The sequence below is a fragment of the Euleptes europaea genome, chromosome 5 (assembly GCF_029931775.1).
Source record: "Euleptes europaea isolate rEulEur1 chromosome 5, rEulEur1.hap1, whole genome shotgun sequence".
NCBI classification, from domain to species: domain Eukaryota; kingdom Metazoa; phylum Chordata; class Lepidosauria; order Squamata; family Sphaerodactylidae; genus Euleptes; species Euleptes europaea.
Window position 1 is genome coordinate 97,041,872 of NC_079316.1, and position 18,852 is coordinate 97,060,723.

Here is an 18,852-nt window from a genome sequence, read left to right on the forward strand (position 1 = left end):
TAAACTCTGTTAATTAAGCACGAGGTAATTTTTGAATCCCATATCAATTTTAATGGCAACTACTGAGGAGAGGCAATGAAGGAAATGGCTCTGCTGCAGACGGCCAGACGTGGAAAAGGAGGAGGAACTGATCAGGAAACCATACTGTGCCTATTAAAAGTAACCAGAAAGACACATTCATACAGCAAGGAAGGGTTAATGTTTAAACCCTGTTCTACATTTGTAAAACTCTACAGAAAAATTGGAGGACTAAAGATGCACTTCAGATAGAAAAAATCTGCTCCTGGGTGATAAAAAACTGTAGGAAGGTTGAAGTGCAATTGTAAATCTATGTTCATACATGGCATCAATTTAAAAAACAGATACCAGAAAATGTAAAGCCACTTTTCTACCTTGATCCATGTACAGCATCAACGGGAGAGAGGTACATAATACTGAAGGGAGCACATCTGAAATCAGTGAACAGTATACATTTAAGAAGAAACATCTTGAATAAGCTATAATTGCTCGAAGAAATTATGAAGTATTGACCCTAGCAACAAAGAGATGCAATAAATCAATATGTATTAGTGGTTACATGGCCATACATTTGTCTTTTGTTTTTTTTAAACTGATGTGCTAATAGCCTGAATAAAATTGATTATTTGAATCAAGCATTTCTGCTTATTTAAAAGACCAACAGCTTAATCCTACATGTTTACCCAGAAACAAGTTGAAGCAAGTTGAAGACTGAGAGGGGATATGATAACCATCTTTAAGTACTTGAAGGGCTGTCATAGAGAGGATGGTGCCAAGTTGTTTTCTGTTGCCCCAGAAGGTCAGACCAGAACCAACAGGTTGAAATTAAATCAAAAGAGTTTCCGTCTAGACATTAGGAAGAATTTTCTAACAGTTAGAGCGGTTTCTCAGTGGAACAGGCTTCCTTAAGAGGTGGTAAGTGCTCCTTCCCTGGAGGTTTTTAAGCAGAGGCTAGATAGCCATCTGTCAGCAATGCTGATTCTGTGACCTTAGGCAGATCTTGAGAGGGAGGAGTTTTGGAGGAGGGAAGGAAGAGGTGAATTCCTGCCTGCTATGTATGCACGGCAGCATGTTTGTGTAACACACACACAGCCATTAAACACACAGAAGTCCTGTTTGGGGGGTGGGGGGGAGACTGCAACCCAATACCTCAATTTCACATCTTTGTAGAGTCTAAACTTTTTACGTGTTCCATTTTTAATAGCCTCACAACAGAATCCACGGTAAGTTTCCCAGCATAAAGCACCATAAGAGGGAACCTTCACCTGTTTCTATGATGTTATTAAAATATGTGAACATGTACCTGATGGGGAAAAACTTCATCTGGTGGATTTCTGTCTCTCATACAACTTTGGAAGTCTCCACAAATAAAAAGGAGCCAACCCTATGCTATTGCAACCAGTTCCTACACAGCCTCAGGAATGTGCTGTAAAGGGCATAGGGGTATATTATTACAGAATGGTTCAGGAAAGTGCTTTTATAAAAGGAATGGGATTATGATCTACACTTCTGTGTATAGCATGTATTATCTTGCTCTTACTATATCATTTTGTACTTTTGTAACTCAATTTGTTTGGAATCATTTGACATTTTTACTGGGAATCTCACACTATGTGTTTGCATTGTTTTACACTGCGTTTTACACATGCCTTGAGTCTCAATGAGAAAGGCAGGCTATAAACAGATAAGCTTTCATGGACTAGGGCCACTTCTTCAGATGCAATGTCAAGATAACAGTAAACAAAACACAAGGTGATATTATATATGATTCAGGGCCACCAGACATCCTCTTTCTCAGACGACAGTTCTCTTTTCTAAGGCTTGGCTACACCTGAAACATTCCGGTTCTGCTTCTGTCCAATAAAGTTGGCTTTAGTGGATGTGGAGACTAGATTCCTAAGCAGGGCATCCAGAGATATCTGCTAATAGTAGCCAGGCTGTTTGAAGTAAATTAGAAATAATGAGCCATAAGAAGAAAAAGCAGGGGCCTTGGAAAGGTCCTCATCACCAGTTAACACCTGGGTAAAAGAAAAAGCTGACACGGTGGTGAGTTGTATTTATATTATGTGTAAATTATGTGAAAATTTTCATTTATGGAAATAAATTAGCATATGCAACTTTTGTCCTACTTTGGGTCATCTGTAGACAGCCACTCCAATACAACACCTACAAGAAAAAAAGGAGTGAAGCATTCTGAATGCTGGATATAAACGTTAAGTAGTGTTACTTAAAAGAAAAGAGCAATCAAAATGATTAGGGGACTAGATCAACTGTCCTATGGGGAGCGGTTAAGACGCTTAGGGCTGTTTAGCTTGGAAAGAAGGCGGCTGAGGGGAGACATGATAGAGGTCTATAAAATTATGCATGGTTTGGAGAGAGTGGACAGGGAGAAGTTTTTCTCCCTCTCCCATAATACTAGAACACGGGGTCATCTGCTAAAGCTGGAGGGTGAAAGATTCAAAACAGATAAAAGGAAGTATTTTTTCACACAACGCTTAGTTAAATTGTGGAACTCCCTGCCCCAGGATGTGGTGATGGCTGCCAGCTTGGAGGGCTTTAAGAGGGGAGTGGACATATTCATGGAGGAGAGGGGTATTCATGGCTGTTAGTTAGAATGGATACTAGTCATGCTGCATACCTATTCTCTCTAGTATCAGAGGAGTATGCCTATTATTTTGGGTGCGGTGGAACACAGGCAGGATGGTGCTGCTGCAGTCGTCTTGTTAGTGGCTTCCTAGAGGCACCTGGTTGGCCACAGTGTGAACAGACTGCTGGACTTGATGGGCCTTGGTCTGATCCAGCAGGGCCTTTCTTATGTTCTTATGTTATTATCTTGCTGTCAAAGTCATAGCCAACTCATGGCAACCCCATAGGGTTTTCAAGGCAAGAGGGATAGTTTGCTATTCCCTGCCTCTGTATACTGACCTTGGACCAGCTTGGTGGTCTCCCATTCAAGTACTAACCAGGGCTGACCCTATTGAACTTCCAAGATCACGCTAGCCTGGACTATCCAGGTCAGGCCTAAACATTATAATTTTGTTATTAATCTTCATGATAGAACCATGATTAGGGATGCCAGCTCCGGGTTGGGCAATACCTGGAGATTTTTGGGGCGGAGGGTGGGGTTTGGGGAGGGGAAGGATTCCAATTGGGTATAATGCCACTCTAGTCCACCTTCCAAACTGGCCATTTTCTCCAGGTGAACTGATCTCTGTCACCTGGACATCAGTTGTAACAGCGGGAGATCTCCAGACACCTGGAGGTTGGCAAGCCTAGCCACGACGGCTAGGGTTGCCAACTGCCAGGTAGTAGCAGGCGATCTCCTGCTAATTCAACTGATCTCCAGCCGATAGAGATCAGACCACCTGGAGAAAAATGGCCGCTTTGGCAATTGAACGCTATGGCATTGAAGTCCCTCCCCTCCCCAAACCCCGCCCTCCTCAGGCTCTGCCCCAAAAATCTCCCGTCGGTGGCGAAGAGGGACCTGGCAGCCCTAACGATGGCCTTATAGGCTAAACCTGACTTACCTACCTGTGTGTGCTGTCAAGTTGCAGCCGACTTATGGCGACCCCTTTTTGGGGTTTTCATGGCAAGAGACTAACAGAGGTGGTTTGCCAGTGCCTTCCTCTGCACTGCAACCCTGGTATTCCTTGGTGGTCTCCCATCCAAATACTAACCAGGGCTGACCCTGCTTAGCTTCTGAGATCTGACGAGATCAGGCTAGCCTGGGCCATCCAGGTCAGGGCGGCTTACCTACCTACCCCCAAGGAAAAGAAGGGCAGATTTTAGGGAACTGGCTTATCAGGGCCTCCGGAGAGGGAGCCAAGGAGGAGGCCCACGAAGGACTGAAGAGAGCCTAAGGGAAAGTTCGCGCTGTAGCACATCCCCAGTACGCAAGCGAAGTTAGGCCACGCTGAGATGACACCCAGGAAACGGGAGGCCCCGCCTAGGGTTTCCAGGTCCCTCTTCGCCATCGGTGGGTTTTTTGGGCGGAGCCTGAGGAGGGCGGGGTTTGGGGAGGGGAGGGGCTTCAATGCCATAGGGTCCAATGGCCAACGTGGCCATTTTTCTCCAGGTGATCTGATCTCTATCGGCTGGAGATCAGTTGTAATAGCAGGAGATCTCCAGCTAGTACCTGGAGGTTGTAGGAATAAAACAGGGCAGGCTCAAAGTATCAAAAAGCTATATTCTACAGGTGCAAAACTCAAGTTAATGAGGCATACAATTATACAACAATATACAACGGCTGTTCCACAAATTCAACAGCAGTTACAAAGAAGCCAAATGGCAGTGTCCAGAAGGGGACGTGAAGCAAGTCCAACGTATGGAAAGATGGTCAGATGGTATAGATCAGTGGTCCCCAACCTTTTTTTGACCAGGGACCACTAGGACTTTTTTGTTCGGTGCAGGGACCCCAAGGTTCAAAATAAAAATTCCGAGAATTTGAAAATAAACTTTAATCATAACTGTTAGTTAAACATTAAACTTAGAATAATATTTGAATATATATTTTTATAATAGAGAACTTTTAATTGAAAATATTAATTTATTATGGGTTTATAACTTTGTTTCACGGACCTTAATTTAGTTCTCGCGGACCCCTGGGGGTCCACGGACCCCTGGTTGGGAACCAGTGGTATAGATAGATACTCTTTTGTATTTTTTTATGTTATTTCTTTTATTGTGTTTTTTGTTTTTCGTGTTATGTTATAAAAATTAATTAAATTTATATATAAAAAAGACGCAGCGGCGCGAAAGGGAGGAAACGCTTTCCCGGGTAGTTGAAGCGCTTTCACCTAGTAAAGCTTCATCAGCCTCACCGAAGAGGAAATGTTCACAGTTTGCCTAGGAAAATCGTAGTGGCCCACTAGCACGTTCCGACAAGAAGTCTGACTGAACGTCTTCGAATATTGGTTCTTGTAGGTTATCCGGGCTGTGTAACCGTGGTCTTGGGATTTTCTTTCCTACGGGGAAATAAAAAAAATAGCAAAATATATTCGAAGACAGAATATTGTCGAAGGCTTTCACGGTCAGAGTTCATTGGTTCTTGTAGGTGATCCGGGCTGTGTGACCGTGGTCTTGGTATTTTCTTTCCTGACGTTTCGCCAGCAGCTGTGGCCGGCATCTCCAGAGGAGTCACACTGAAGGACGGCGTCTCTCAGTGTCAAGTGTGTAGGAAGAGTAACATATAGTCAGAAAGAGAACGGCTGTGGTTGTGGCTGGCAAAACGTGAATGCCTTCGACAATATTATGTCTTCGGATATATTTTGCTATTTTTTTTAATGTGTTTTCTCTATAAAGTTTTATGCTCCCAAGGAAAAGCGGGCTGCCAATCATAAGATTGCGTCTTGCTGTATCACTGTCTGTCTCATCAGCTTGAGTTTTGCACCTGTAGAATAGAGCTTTTTGGGGCTTGGAGCCTGCCCTGTTTTATCCCTGCATTCTTGTCTTAACAGTGGTCTCGAGTCCTTGTGGTTGAGCACCTGGAGGTTGGCCCCCCTGGCCCCGCCTCCGCGAAACGGGCCTCTTACCTGCGCGGCCGCGCACTCCTTGTCCTTCTCTTTCTCCTTCTCCCGCCCCTTGTTCGCCCCCCTGGCCGAGCCCAGCATCATGGGGGGGACGGGGGACGACGACGGCGGCGTCGGAGAAGCGAGGAAGATGTTAAGCTGTAGGGGTGGGTTTAGCTGGGGGGGGGGGCGCTGTTCTCTCAGACGGGGGGGGGGAGGCAAACGTCGTTAGGACCGAGGAAGGACTCGCGTCTAGAAAACGGGGGGGGGGAGGAGTTTCGCCAAGCGGCAGTTGCTGGAGCGGCCGTTGCGGCCGTTGCCGGAGCGGCCGTTGCCGGGCAACGGGCGCCGCCGTCCCCCCCCCCCCCGCCTTCCCTCGCGCCGAGGGAGGCCTTTGCGTGCTCACGCTGCGTTCGGGGCGACCCGACCCAAACGCTGCGTTCGGGCCCTATGCGGACGTGTAGCCTCTCCCCACCCCCTGGGCCTATTTGTGGGTGTGTTAAGTGCCGTCAAGTCGCTTCCGACTCATGGCGACCCTATGAATGAAAGTCCTCCAAAATGTCCCATCTTTGACAGCCTTGCTCAGGTCTTGCAAATTGAAGGCTGTGGCTTCCTTTATTGAGTCCATCCATCTCTTGTTGGGTCTTCCTCTTTTCCTGCTGCCCTCAACTTTTCCTAGCATGACTGTCTTTTCCAGTGACTCTTGTCTTGTCATGAAGTGACCCAAATACGACAGCCTCAGTTGAGTCATTTTAGCTTCTAGGGTCAGTTCAGGCTTGATTTGATCTAGAACCCACTGATTTGTTTTTTTGGCCGTCCACGGAATCCATAACACTCTCCTCCAACACCACATTTCCAAGGAATCTATTTTCTTCCTATCAGCTTTCTTCACTGTCCAGCTTTCACACCCATACATAGAAATAGGGAATACGATGGCATGAATTAATCTAGTCCTGGTGGCCAGTGACACATCCTTACACTTCAAAATCTTTTCTAGCTCCTTCATGGCTGCCCTTCCCAGTCTCAATCTCCTTCTAATTTCTTGGCTGCAGTCTCCCTTTTGGTTGATGGTGGAGCCAAGGAATAAAAAGTCTTGAACAATTTCAATTTCCTCATTGTCAACCTTAAAGTTGTGTAATTCTCCTGTAGTCATTACTTTTGTTTTCTTGATGTTCAGCTGTAGTCCTGCTTTGGCACTTTCTCTTTTAACTTCAGGCCTATTTAGTCCCCACCTAACTCAGTGGGGCGTGTTTCAGGCGCCCGTGCGTCACTTTGCAAACAGCTTCTCTGACGCCAACTGCCGCCCGCGCGGCTTCCGTTCTGGGCCCCGCTTGCCTCTCCCCCTTTCCCGCCTTTCTCTAACGGGAAACGTTTTGTCAGTCTGCATGCCGTTGCCCTGCGTGTAGCTAACAAGACACGGTGGAGGCGCGCGAAGTGAAGTCACTCCGCCCTTGGAGGCAAAAAGGACGTCCTTTGGTAATTCACAATTACGACTGAGCTCCAGACAACAAAGATCAGTTTCCCTGGCAAAAATAATTCACAGTGGGTAGCCGGGTTAGTCTGTCTGCAGTAGTAGAAAAGGGGCAGGAGTCCGGTAGCACCTTAAAGACTAACAAAACTATTTTCTGGCAGGGTGTGAGCTTTTGTGAGCCACAGCTCACTTCTTCAGATACAGCTAGAAAGTGAATCCATCCGTCTTTAAGTATAGTATAGAAGTATAATATATAAGTACTCTCCTATACTTAAAGACAGATGTAGAAAAGGGGCAAGAGTCCAGTAGCACCTTAAAGACTAACACAAATATTTTCTGGCAGGGTGTGAGCTTTCATGAGCCACAGCTCACTTCTTCAGATACAGCTTAGAATGTGAATCCATCCGTCTTTAAGTATAGTATAGAAGTATAATATATAAGTACTCTCCTATACTTAAAGACAGATGTAGAAAAGGGCAAGAGTCCAGTAGCACCTTAAAGACTAACAAAACTATTTTCTGGCAGGGTATGAGCTTTCGTGAGCCACAGCTCACTTCTTCAGATACAGCTTAGAATGTGAATCCATCCGTCTTTAAGTATAGTATAGAAGTATAATATATAAGTACTCTCCTATACTTAAAGACAGATGTAGAAAAGGGCAAGAGTCCAGTAGCACCTTAAAGACTAACAAAACTATTTTCTGGCAGGGTATGAGCTTTCGTGAGCCACAGCTCACTTCTTCAGATACAGCTTAGAATGTGAATCCATCTGTCTTTAAGTATAGTATAGAAGTATAATATATAAGTACTCTCCTATACTTAAAGACAGATGTAGAAAAGGGCAAGAGTCCAGTAGCACCTTAAAGACTAACAATACTATTTTCTGGCAGGGTATGAGCTTTCGTGAGCCACAGCGTGAGCTGTGGCTCACGAAAGCTCATACCCTGCCAGAAAATAGTTTTGTTAGTCTTTAAGGTGCTACTGGACTCTTGCTCTTTTCTAGGACCTCCTTTGTTTAGGATTTCCCAAATACTTCGTGACTTCACAATGCATGGGAGGTTTTGCCTCGGGTTTGCCGCTTTCTAGACGCGCATTTCTCCCATCTGAATCCTCAGAACTCTGCATTGGGGGGGGGGGTGTTTTTGAGTTTTGAGAATTCGGATGGGGAAAATGTGTTTTTACAGAACAGCAAATCCAAGGCAAAACCTCCCATGCATAAATGGCCTATGACAACTGGGGAAATTCCTCTTCTGATTCCCGCTTTCTTGTTCTCCATGCCGCTGCTCCTTTTGGCCTTCCATGTTATTATGTATGCAATAAACCTAGATAGTTAAGCGGGAACTGTTGAAACCCAGGGCCTCTCATTCCCTGTCTTTCCTCCGTCTGCGTCCTGCCGCTGCCTCCTCCTCTTGCCGGCCTGTGTGCCTCGTCCGCCGCCCCTTGACCCCCTGGCTCCCTTCGTTCAGCTTTCCAAAGTGTACTAATGCAGCGGTCACCTCCCGCCTCACCTCCTTTTTTCCTACTCTGCCGCTTGTTTAGTGGGGTAGCTGAGCAACCCCCAAAATGGCGCCACTATGCTGAAAAAAATGAGCTCTCACCATAATTATGTAGAGGATGAAATCATTAGAAAAGCACCTGAGTAAAATATAACAATAATAACAACCCCCATTTTAATATAACTTTTTTTTATTTGTCTGCAGCCCTGGGAAATTATCCCTAGGTTTGTCAAAAACAAAGCAAAACCTCCACTGTCTGAACATGGTTCCACGTATTTTGGATGCTGCACTCAGGACCACTCTTCAGAATTAGATATATTGATGATGCTGCCTACTTGGATTCCACCCCCAGCCCCTAGGGTTGCCAGGTCCCTCTTCGCCACTGGCGGGAGGTTTTGGGGGTGGAACCTGAGGAGGGCAGGGTTTGGGGAGGGACTTCAACACCATAGAATCCAATGGCCAAAGCGGCCATTTTCCCCAGGGGAACTGATCTCTATTGGCTGGAGATCAGTTGAAATAGCAGGAGATCGCCTGCTACTTCCTGGAGGTTGGCAACCCCACCCACCCCCCACACTGATAGAAATTTCTGTCTGGATTATTTTTGTATGCACCTAATGGTCCAGAATCCTGACCTGGATAGCCCCAGGCTAGCCTGATCTTGTCAGATCCCAGAAGCTAAGCAGGGTTGGCCCAGGTTAGAATTTGGATGGGAGACCTCCAGGGACTACCAGGGTTGTGATGCGGAAGCAGGCAATGGCAAACCACATCCAAATGTCTCTTGCCTCAAAAACTCTCTGAGGTTGCCATAAGTCAGCTGTGATTTGAGGGCCCACGCACACGCACACACACACACACTGGTCTTATATATTCTGAGGGAAGATTGCTCCTGTGTCACAATGTATTATTTTGTTTTCTCATACACATTTGCTTTTATAAGAATGCTTTCCTGGGAATAACTCCTACTGAATAGACTTGCCTAGGGTCATTTATGCATGGGAGTTTTACCTGTGGTTCGTTGCTGGCTAGACCCACACTTTCCAGTTGGGAATCTGCGTCTGGCAACCCTAGAACACTAATGCCTATCTTTTTTATATATAAATTTTTATTAATTTTTATAACACAAAACAAACAAATACAATAAAATTAACATAAAAATACAAAAAGAAAATACAAAAGAGTATCTTTATATACTAATTATTACATTCATGATTACTAAATTATAAAATCCAAAAAGATACCCCTTTGCCAGGGGGGATCTGGCAACCCTAGAACACTAATGCTTATCTTGATAATGAGCCACTGCCTGACTGACAGTTTGCTAACTTTCCACACAACACCTTCCACAGCCAGGGTTGCCAACCTCCAAGTGGTGGGGCTGGAGATCCCCCAGAATTACAACTGATTTCCAGACAACAGAGATAAGAACATAAGAAAAGCCATGCTGGATCAGACCAAGGACCATCAAGTCCAGCAGTATGTTCACACAGTAGCCAACAAGGTGCCTCTAGGAAGCCCATAAACAAGACAACTGCAGCAGCATCCTGCCTGTGTACCATAATAGGCATTCTCCTTTGATCCTGGAAAGAATAGATATGCATCATGACTAGTAGCCATTTTGACTAGTAGCCATGGATAACCCTATCCTCCATTAATATGTCCACTCCACTCTTAAAGCCTTCAAAGTTGGTAGCCATCACTACATCCTGGGGCAGAGAGTTCCACAATTTAACTATGTGTTGTCTGAAGATCAGTTCCCCTAGAGAAAATGACTGCTTTGGAGGGTGAACTCTATGGCATCATACTCCACTGAGGTTCTTCCCGTCTTGAAACCCCACACTCCCCTGGCTCCATCCCCCAAATCTCCAGGATGTTCCCATCCTGAAGCTGGCAACCCTACCACACATGCCCTACCTTCAGGTACTAATTTGTCATTACTTTTTTTCCTCACTAACCCCTTTTCATATATCCCCTACTTTACCCCCTTTTTTCTTGCATGTGGTATATGTAACCCAGCAGAATTCTGGCTACATAGATCCCTCTCCTAAATCATCTTTTCCAATTGGGTGTGTACTTACAGCACCCTTGTGGCTTGGCAAGCAGTAGCAAAATTGCTTCAGAAAACATTAAAGGTATGAAGAGTTTTCAAGGTAACATATTTATCATAAACCCAGCAACTTTATATGTTAAAGAGAAAATGAAATGGGTTGCATATACATCCTTGCAACAGTTCAGCCCACACGGACCCCCAAGCACCAATTAGACATCCCCCCTCATCTCCAACAAACGTCTGTTGGGAAGGGCAGGCAAAAGTGTCATTCTTTTTGTGAGCATTTAAAGTACAACTGATCTATATTAACAGCTGGACACTTTAAACGTAAACATGATCACTGTTTCTCACCACTAATGTGCAAAAATATAGAATTATTTCTGCATCCCTGTGCCAACAGAACAATTTGACCATGCATATCCCATATGATCTTGGTGTGCAACACCCAGAATGCTTTGGTGAAATCTACGCACTTCCAAGATAAGCTCTACCATGTGCTCATATTGAGCAGAAAAAATATAGAGAGTGTTGTGAGATCTTCCAGCAGTCTCATTTAATTTTCCACATTTTTCTTCAGCCTTACAGCAAGCTGTGTCTGCTTCTCAAAATAGTATCTTTAATTGACAATAATATATGTGTATTTAGCAGAAGAGGAAGTAACTGCGGCTCTTCCAGTGTCATCTGCAAAACATTGCAGGGAATCCATACAGGAATTCACGGGGTTTCATCGACACGGTCTAAATAGTTTTCTGAAATGCTGTGACTAATTCTACAAAACACCGCAGGATCCAATAGCTTAGGTCCTGTTCTTACTTTTTGCAAAACCAATTGTTAGACATATATGTAGAGAGGTCAGAGACACTCTGGAGCAGCAAAAGAAGATACGATACAATACGGCGATTCTCAAACCATAAATTATAGCCTTCACTGGTAAAGTAATGGGCTTTTGTTCATTTATTATGATGTGAACTGTGGGCCATGTATTACTCCTTAGTATTTTGCACAGGATGGAGTCTTTGATGACAGCCTTTAGAAAGCAGCCCACTGTTCAGAAACAATGGCAACTATTATAGGAATTTTAAAGATTCCAAGAAATCTATCTGGTGTGCTGAAGATTTTTTTTTTTGTCATACAAAACTACAGACGTTAACAATAAACTTGAAAAACAGGGACATTCTTGGTTTCATAACTGTGTTGTAAGATGCAGAATCTTACATCACTAGTCATCCTCACAGATGATCTCCGCATATATCTATTGACCCACTGCCTAGCCGAAACTGGTATTCATGGAACAGCCTTGCAATGGCTGGTCTCAATTCTCCAGGATTGGGGAGAGAGCATAGCATTGGAGTAGAGGGTGTCTCCACGATACCTATTGGTATATGGGGTCCCCCAGGGGGTGATCCTCTCCCTAATGTTATTTAACATCTTAAGATTTTATATTAATCTTACCTTGCCTGCCTGTCAAAAATTATAAGTGGTCCTCTCCCATTCTGAATGATTAATCTTTAAAAAGCAGTGTTAGATCTTACTGTCTTGGAAAGCACCTCCCAAGTATCAGTGTGGAGTTTACTTTGGGTACATTTGTCTATGGTGGTTATTATAATGTCCAATTTTTTAAAACCTTAAAAACATATTTGTAAATGTTGTATCCTACATTAGCCCTAAGGGACAAATCTGCTTGTAAATACAGATTACATATATAGCACACAATCCATCCTAAGTAGCAACAAATGTTCAAAATCCCATTGATTTAGCACATACTTACATTTTTTCCATTTCAATCAGTGGACTTAAAAGTGTTTGCCATGGGCACAATTTAGCAAATAAGCCAACTAAATAAAACGAAATTAACACAGAGAACAGCACTGTGTTGTTGCAGAAGATGATGCTGAAATTCATATGTATGCTGATATGTGTTTAACTGATCATTTGCATTAGATTTTAATTAATAGGAGCTGATTTTGGCCTAATTTTTGGTTTGAAACACAGGCTAAAAATATATAAAAACAAATAAAAACCATATTACTCAGAATGAATCAGATTGCTCACGTGATGAAGGGTGGTGGGTTAGCTTCTTAATCATCATAATGTCTTCCATTCGTGGGGGGAAACATTGATATAACTGGAAACATTTGGCAGAAGTAGGCGAGAACCTATTTACTACAGTTAGTTTTTCTTTCCAAAGTCCACAGGGTGGGAATTTTTGTTTGATTTATTATAGATGGCTATTTAAAATATCTAAATGGTTTTATCTTTGGGAATTATGAATATGAAATATATACTTTGTAAGAAGGTATGGACAACATCTTCAGTGAGGCCTCTAGATCCATTGACATTGTATGTGTCATACATGAGTACATGTATGTCAGTGATAAATTAGAAAGGACACAGGATGGCCCAGGCTAACCTGATCTCATCAGATCTCAGAGGCTAAGCAGGGTTGGCCCTGTTGAGTATGTGGATGGGAGACCAACAAAGAAATCCAGGGTTGGATACAGAGGTAGGCAATGGCAAACCACTTCTGCACACCTCTTGTTTGCCCTATGGGGTAGCCTCAAGTCAGCTGGGACTTGACAGCACCTCTTCCAGCACCTCTTCCAGGCACAACTATGAAAGTATTCAATTTGTATGTACCCAGACCTACTCAATGTGACCTATCCACATGACCGTTAGCCCCTAGTCGCTGATGGGAGCCCAACCACAGAGCTTCATAAACCTTTTGTGTTTCGCTCCATGGCACCAAAACAGAGGGGGGAGGGGCATCAAGCATACACCAGGCCATAATACTTGGCAGGTGGGTAACATTTGGGCTGGGGAATCACTAGTTGGATAGGCCTGGTTAAATTTTCAGTTTCTGCAGATGGACATTGTATTTTGCAAGGAACGGTACAGCAGCAGGAGAAGGTGTACAAGTTAGTGAGGAAAAACTGGTGTATGTGCATTGGGGAACAAGATGAGTCCTCAGTTCTTTTATGTTTTCAAACTGACACAACCATAATGTCCTGTTTATATATAGTGAGGGGGGAATCCAGATTCTGAGATAAACAAGTTGGGGTGAGGATGCCAGACAAGAAACCTGTAATGGGCTCCTCTTTCCTTCATAAACATTGAGCCATTACCCCCTCCCTTATGTCCATCAACAATGAACAACCACAATGCTGGCAGCAGCAACCATTCACCTTCCTTTCAGCAGAGGCTAGACGGCCATCTGTCGGGAGTGCTTTGATTGTGGGATCCTGCATGGCGGGGGGAGGGTTGGGGTCACTGGTGATGTGGGGGGAGGTAGTTGTTAATTTCCTGCATTGTGCAGGGGGTTGGACTAGATGTCCCTGGTGGTCCCTTCCAACTCTATGATTCTATGATTCCTCCTTCTACTCCAGTGATTGGGTGTCTTACCCATTTGCAAAAATATGAGTGGCAGCAGGTCCTTTCCCCCCTTTCTCCCCCCCCCCACCCAGCTGGCCACCTGAGCAGCCAGCCATCATCTGTCTTTGGAAGAGGAAGTGATCCTGGTCAGGCCAAGGCGCAAATCCAGAGGAATGGGATACCCCAGGATGCATTTCCAGACAGTTGATGTTGGTGTGGGGAGGAGATTCTCTCACATCGCCCATGCTTCTGACATTGTCCTGATGTTTTGGGAAGGAATGGCATTGCAGCCAAGATAATGTAAGAGCCCAGCCTCAATTTGGTTCTCTCAGAAGAAACATCATTTCATTCTTTTGTGGGTTCATTTACTGACTATTTGTCTTGTTTGTAAATGGAAACAAGCACTCCTCATTAGACATTGCCTGTTGACTGGCCAGTATAAAGACTATAGTCTAAATGCAAAGATACTGGACAATGATGCAAATCAGGGACATGGTTGTCCATAGACACTGGGCATCTGGGAGGGTTGGGCAGCTGCAGAGAAAAAATTAGGGTCTCTCAGCTCTTTTGTCACTGAGTCCCGATGAGCACACATGTAATAGTTCCAGTTGAAGCACAGTTTTCATTGAAAGAGCTCAGTTTCTCATATTAAATAACCAACTGTCTCGACATGTCACAACAGCCATAGAGTAAGCTGTTCTGCAGAAGCCTTGTGTAAGTAAATTTGGTTTATTTCATGTTAGATAAGCCCAAGATGTCTCTGAACGCTAACTATTTAATAATGTTTTATGTGCTGTATTTTGATAAGATCCAGAGGGTTAGAGAACTATACCCATAAAAGCTTTTAATTTGCTACTAAAATGTAACTTTTATTAGCGATTGTCATCCAGTTTTGTGGTATTTTATTTTTTGTTTATTTTTTTGTAACCACCATTGACCATGTGCAATAGAAACTGAACTGGAGTAGACTTTTGGTTGGAGGCAGGCCTGTTTAAGAGAACTAAGGGGGGAGGATAAAGCTCCTCTGTAAAAATGTTTTGGGCCACAAAATAATTTCCCCTTAACTGCTATACAGTCTAAGGTTCAAACTAGATGCTACATTTTTTTTAAAAAAAGAGTTAGGCCTGGGTCTTCTGACACAACTTGCATTCTCTGAAAGCACTTTGCAGCTGTGGGGAATGAGCAGCTCAACTACAGCATGGGCCCAGTTTGGATTAGGACCATGACATGAAGGGAAGAAGGGCTTCAGTCTTCCCCTGAACCATTTTCCCAACCCAAAACATCCCTGGGGGGTATTATTTGCCCTGCTGGGGGAGGGGCTGCACAGGCAGCATTCAGGAGTGCAGATCAAGTCCCAGGGACTTAGATCCAACTTGTCAAAAAATGTAATGCCTCGTTTGGCCCTAAGGCTGCATTCGAATGCTACTACAATTTGTGGTTTGTGCCACAAACACTGGTCCATGTGTAAACCCTAATTTGCCTGCTTCTTGCCCCTCTCCTGACTCCCTACTATCAACTCTGTGGCTGCAAAGGTAGGGTTGCCACCTCTGGGTTGGGAAATTCCTGGAGATCTGGGGTGAAACCCGGGGGTGATAAGGTTTGGGGAGGGGAGAGAGCTCAGCAGGGTCTGATGCCATAGAGTCTACCCTCTAAAGCTGACATTTTATCCAGGAGAACTGATTTCTGTCATCTGTAAATCAGTTGTAATTCTGGAAGGTCTCCAGGCCCCACCTGGTGGTTGGCAACCTTACTACAAGGGGCATGCTACTCAACATACCATGATTAGAAAATTTAAACTACAATCAATGCAGACAATGCATAGCAAACCAGCCATGGATGCTAGTTTTGGAATCCGCTGCCTGTCTGCATTCAGATATTACAACCAGCTGGGGTTTGATCATTACTATGGTTTATTGCGATATCTGAATGTTGTTTAAAAGGTAGTTGGTAACCGTACAGCGTGATCCATTGGGGGGGGGGGGGGAATGTGACTTTTTCTATGGTCTTACATCTTCCTTGAATTTTATGAAACAATTATACTCCATACAAAATTAAAATAATTTAACTGCTTTATTATTAAGCAGAAGAATTCTACTTTCCTCAGAGGCGCTCATTTAAAGTCCTGGCTTACATCCGGAGATAAGCAAAACAAAAAAACAAAACATAACCCACTCCAGCCGCAACAACAAAAACTACATACAAACAAGCCTTGAAACACAGACTGATCCCATTCAGGTTTACAGTGAAGTAAGTCCCACTGAATTAAATGGGATCTACTTCCAGTCATCCCTGTAGAACTGCAGTTGGGTGTATTTTTCAATTGCTCCCTCACTTACTGAAGAAACTTATGTCTTTTGGTTCTGCTGGGGTGGACTTTGAGCACTGTAACCAATAAAGATGGGGGGGGGGGGTTTAGCAAAAGCAAATAGGCTCGAGGGTCTTAACACAGGCTGTCCTTTTATAACATGTAGAAAACAAATACATCTCTATTTAATCCTATGCTTGAATGCTGCAAGAATCTCCCTTATTAAATATGAATGAATATATACATCATAAATCAAAAGCTTTCAAAGGGGCTAAATAATCATTATATGATAATGTGCAAGTGCCTGGACTTTTCTTCTTTTTTACAAAAAGCAAAGCTCCTTATACAGAAAGTGTTAGAGCAGTGAAGTGGTGGGGGAAGGCAGGGGAGACATGCTTAACCCAGATGTAGTTTATTTTCTTGAAATTGCTTCCCCCTCTCAGATTTCAAATACATACTATGTGTAGTCAAGTCACAATTGACTTATGGTGGCCCCAGGAAGGGGCTTTCAAGGAAAGTGAGAAGCAGAGGTGGTTTGCCATTGCCTTCTTCTGCAAAGTCTTCCTCGGTAGTCTTCCTTCCAAGTGCCGACCCTTCTTAGCTTCTGAGATCTGACAAGATCAGACTATACCATGCGCCTTCCTTCCCCAGATTTCAAATACCTGTTGCTATATGGCTTTTGTTTCAAGCCATTGTCATTTTCTGTTGGGAATCACATTGTAGCCCTTGACTGAAACAATGCCTGTACAATCCAGAAACTAATATATCTACTTCAAGAGGAAATATGTAAATGTTCAATCATAAATGCTCATCTAAACAAATTGTATAAATTTAAACCTTATATAAAATTGTAAAAAGTTACAAAATTGCCAAACTGAAAAGCCAAATCACGCTCTTTAGAATCTCCTTTGATAGACTGAGAAAGATGAAGGTAGTTCATAAAGGAACAGGACTGACCGCCAAAGGAAGGAAACCAGCTATAAAGTGAACCTAGAAGCAATAATTTTGATCCAGAGTGTAATGATGTCATTATCAATTAGCCCAAGTTCTTTTTCTTGTAACAGTCATCCATCTAGTATGGATTCTGATTTAGTGCACTGCTGCCATGGGATTAAATTAATCTCTTGGGTAAGAACACTGTGGCTAATTGAGATACTCCACAGACATTTTACACTGCATCATTTTGGTGCCAAAGCAGCTTGTATGTGACAAAAATATTTAAGAGAAATCAGAGTTACACTGAGAGATTTATAGCTATGGTAAATGTCTTCATGTTAATAGTGTTTATTTGATGGAACTCAGCGGGATACTATATAATAGATAACCACTGTTGAATGCAGAGTACTATTTCTCTAAAGGAAACCGTCCACGGAAACAAAATGAACTATTTTCATGATCAGGGTCATTTACTTCAAGTCTTTGTCATAGTTCATGTTATACCTTAAATTTCCAATGAAGGATTTTTTTTAATGCCGCACACCAGTCTGGAGTTCAATAGGTTCAAGCCTCACATTAACACGAAGAGTTACCTCAGCTTAACACGTTTTCTTTAAGCTCTTAACGGCCCTGTACTCTTCATAATAAGTACCTATTTCAATATCTATGCAGTGGTACAACTGCTGCCAAAAAAAATGTTTCTGAGGTTGGGGCCCCTTGCAGCTCTGATGATATCCAAATCCATTTTCCTTTTGGATATGCAGATTCGCATAGTAAATCTTTCCAAGAGTACCCTCTGTGATAAGATGATGTACCTTTTTGAGCATCAATTTCTGGGGGCAGACAACAGAGTGGCTTAAGAGCTTCCAAAGGCATCTGACAGTCAAAGAGAATGCTGGACCAATGGGAAGATTCAACAAAGTATTTCTTAAGCTGAGATGCTGCATGAATGCAGATACTTCCTGCGTGATCCACTGGATTCACAGGGGTGGAAAACGCATGGCCATGTAGTCCTACTATTCTCACTGGAATGTAGTGAATCTCCCTTGTCCAAACGCATGACATCTCCCTCAAGTGGCACCAAACCTCTCCATGGTGAAACGTTACCTGGTTTTCCTATCCTCGTGTTGTTCCGATTTTTGGTAAAGTTTCACTTTTGTTGGGAGTACTCACTGGTGCATTTCACTGCGCATGGCGACTGCCCTTCCTTCCGGTGCCCTTCACCGCCCCTCATCAGGCTATCCTTGCCTCCTCCAGGCGCTGCCGCCTCCACCCGCCTCCGGGACCAGTGGAGAGGCTGCCATGGAGGCCAGAGCAACTGGCTGCGGAGGCAGAGCAGGGGCAGCTCCTTCTGCGTTCATGGAGAAGCGCAAAATGGTGGTGGCTCCCTCCAGCAGTCCCTGCTGCCTCCACCCACCGGCAGCTTCCTTAAAGCAAATTATCTTCTTTTCACCCTGGGAGGCTGCACAGATCGGGTGCGGAAACAGACCTCTCCCTCCTCTGTGCAAGGAAAACAGCTTCCCAGTTCAGAGGAGAAGAAGAATTGGTTTTTATATGCTGACTTTCTCTACCACTTAAGGAAGTCTCAAACCAGCTTACAATCACTTTCCTTTCCCCTCCCCACAACAGACACCCTGTGAAGGAGGTGGGGCTGAGTGTGACTAGCCCAAGGTCACCCAGCTGGCTTCATGTGTAGGAGTGGGG

The 18,852-nt window shown here is 43.9% G+C and overlaps 1 protein-coding gene across 1 annotated transcript in view; it reads right to left on the reverse strand.

Moving 5' to 3' along the window:
- CABCOCO1 (ciliary associated calcium binding coiled-coil 1) overlaps nt 1-18,852 on the reverse strand; it is a 120,849-nt gene that overhangs the window by 100,127 nt on the left and 1,870 nt on the right. Inside the window, exon 2 of the mRNA XM_056850523.1 lies at nt 5,550-5,684. Within this exon, the coding sequence (XP_056706501.1) occupies nt 5,550-5,684 (135 nt within the window). The remainder of the gene's footprint in view (nt 1-5,549; nt 5,685-18,852) is intronic.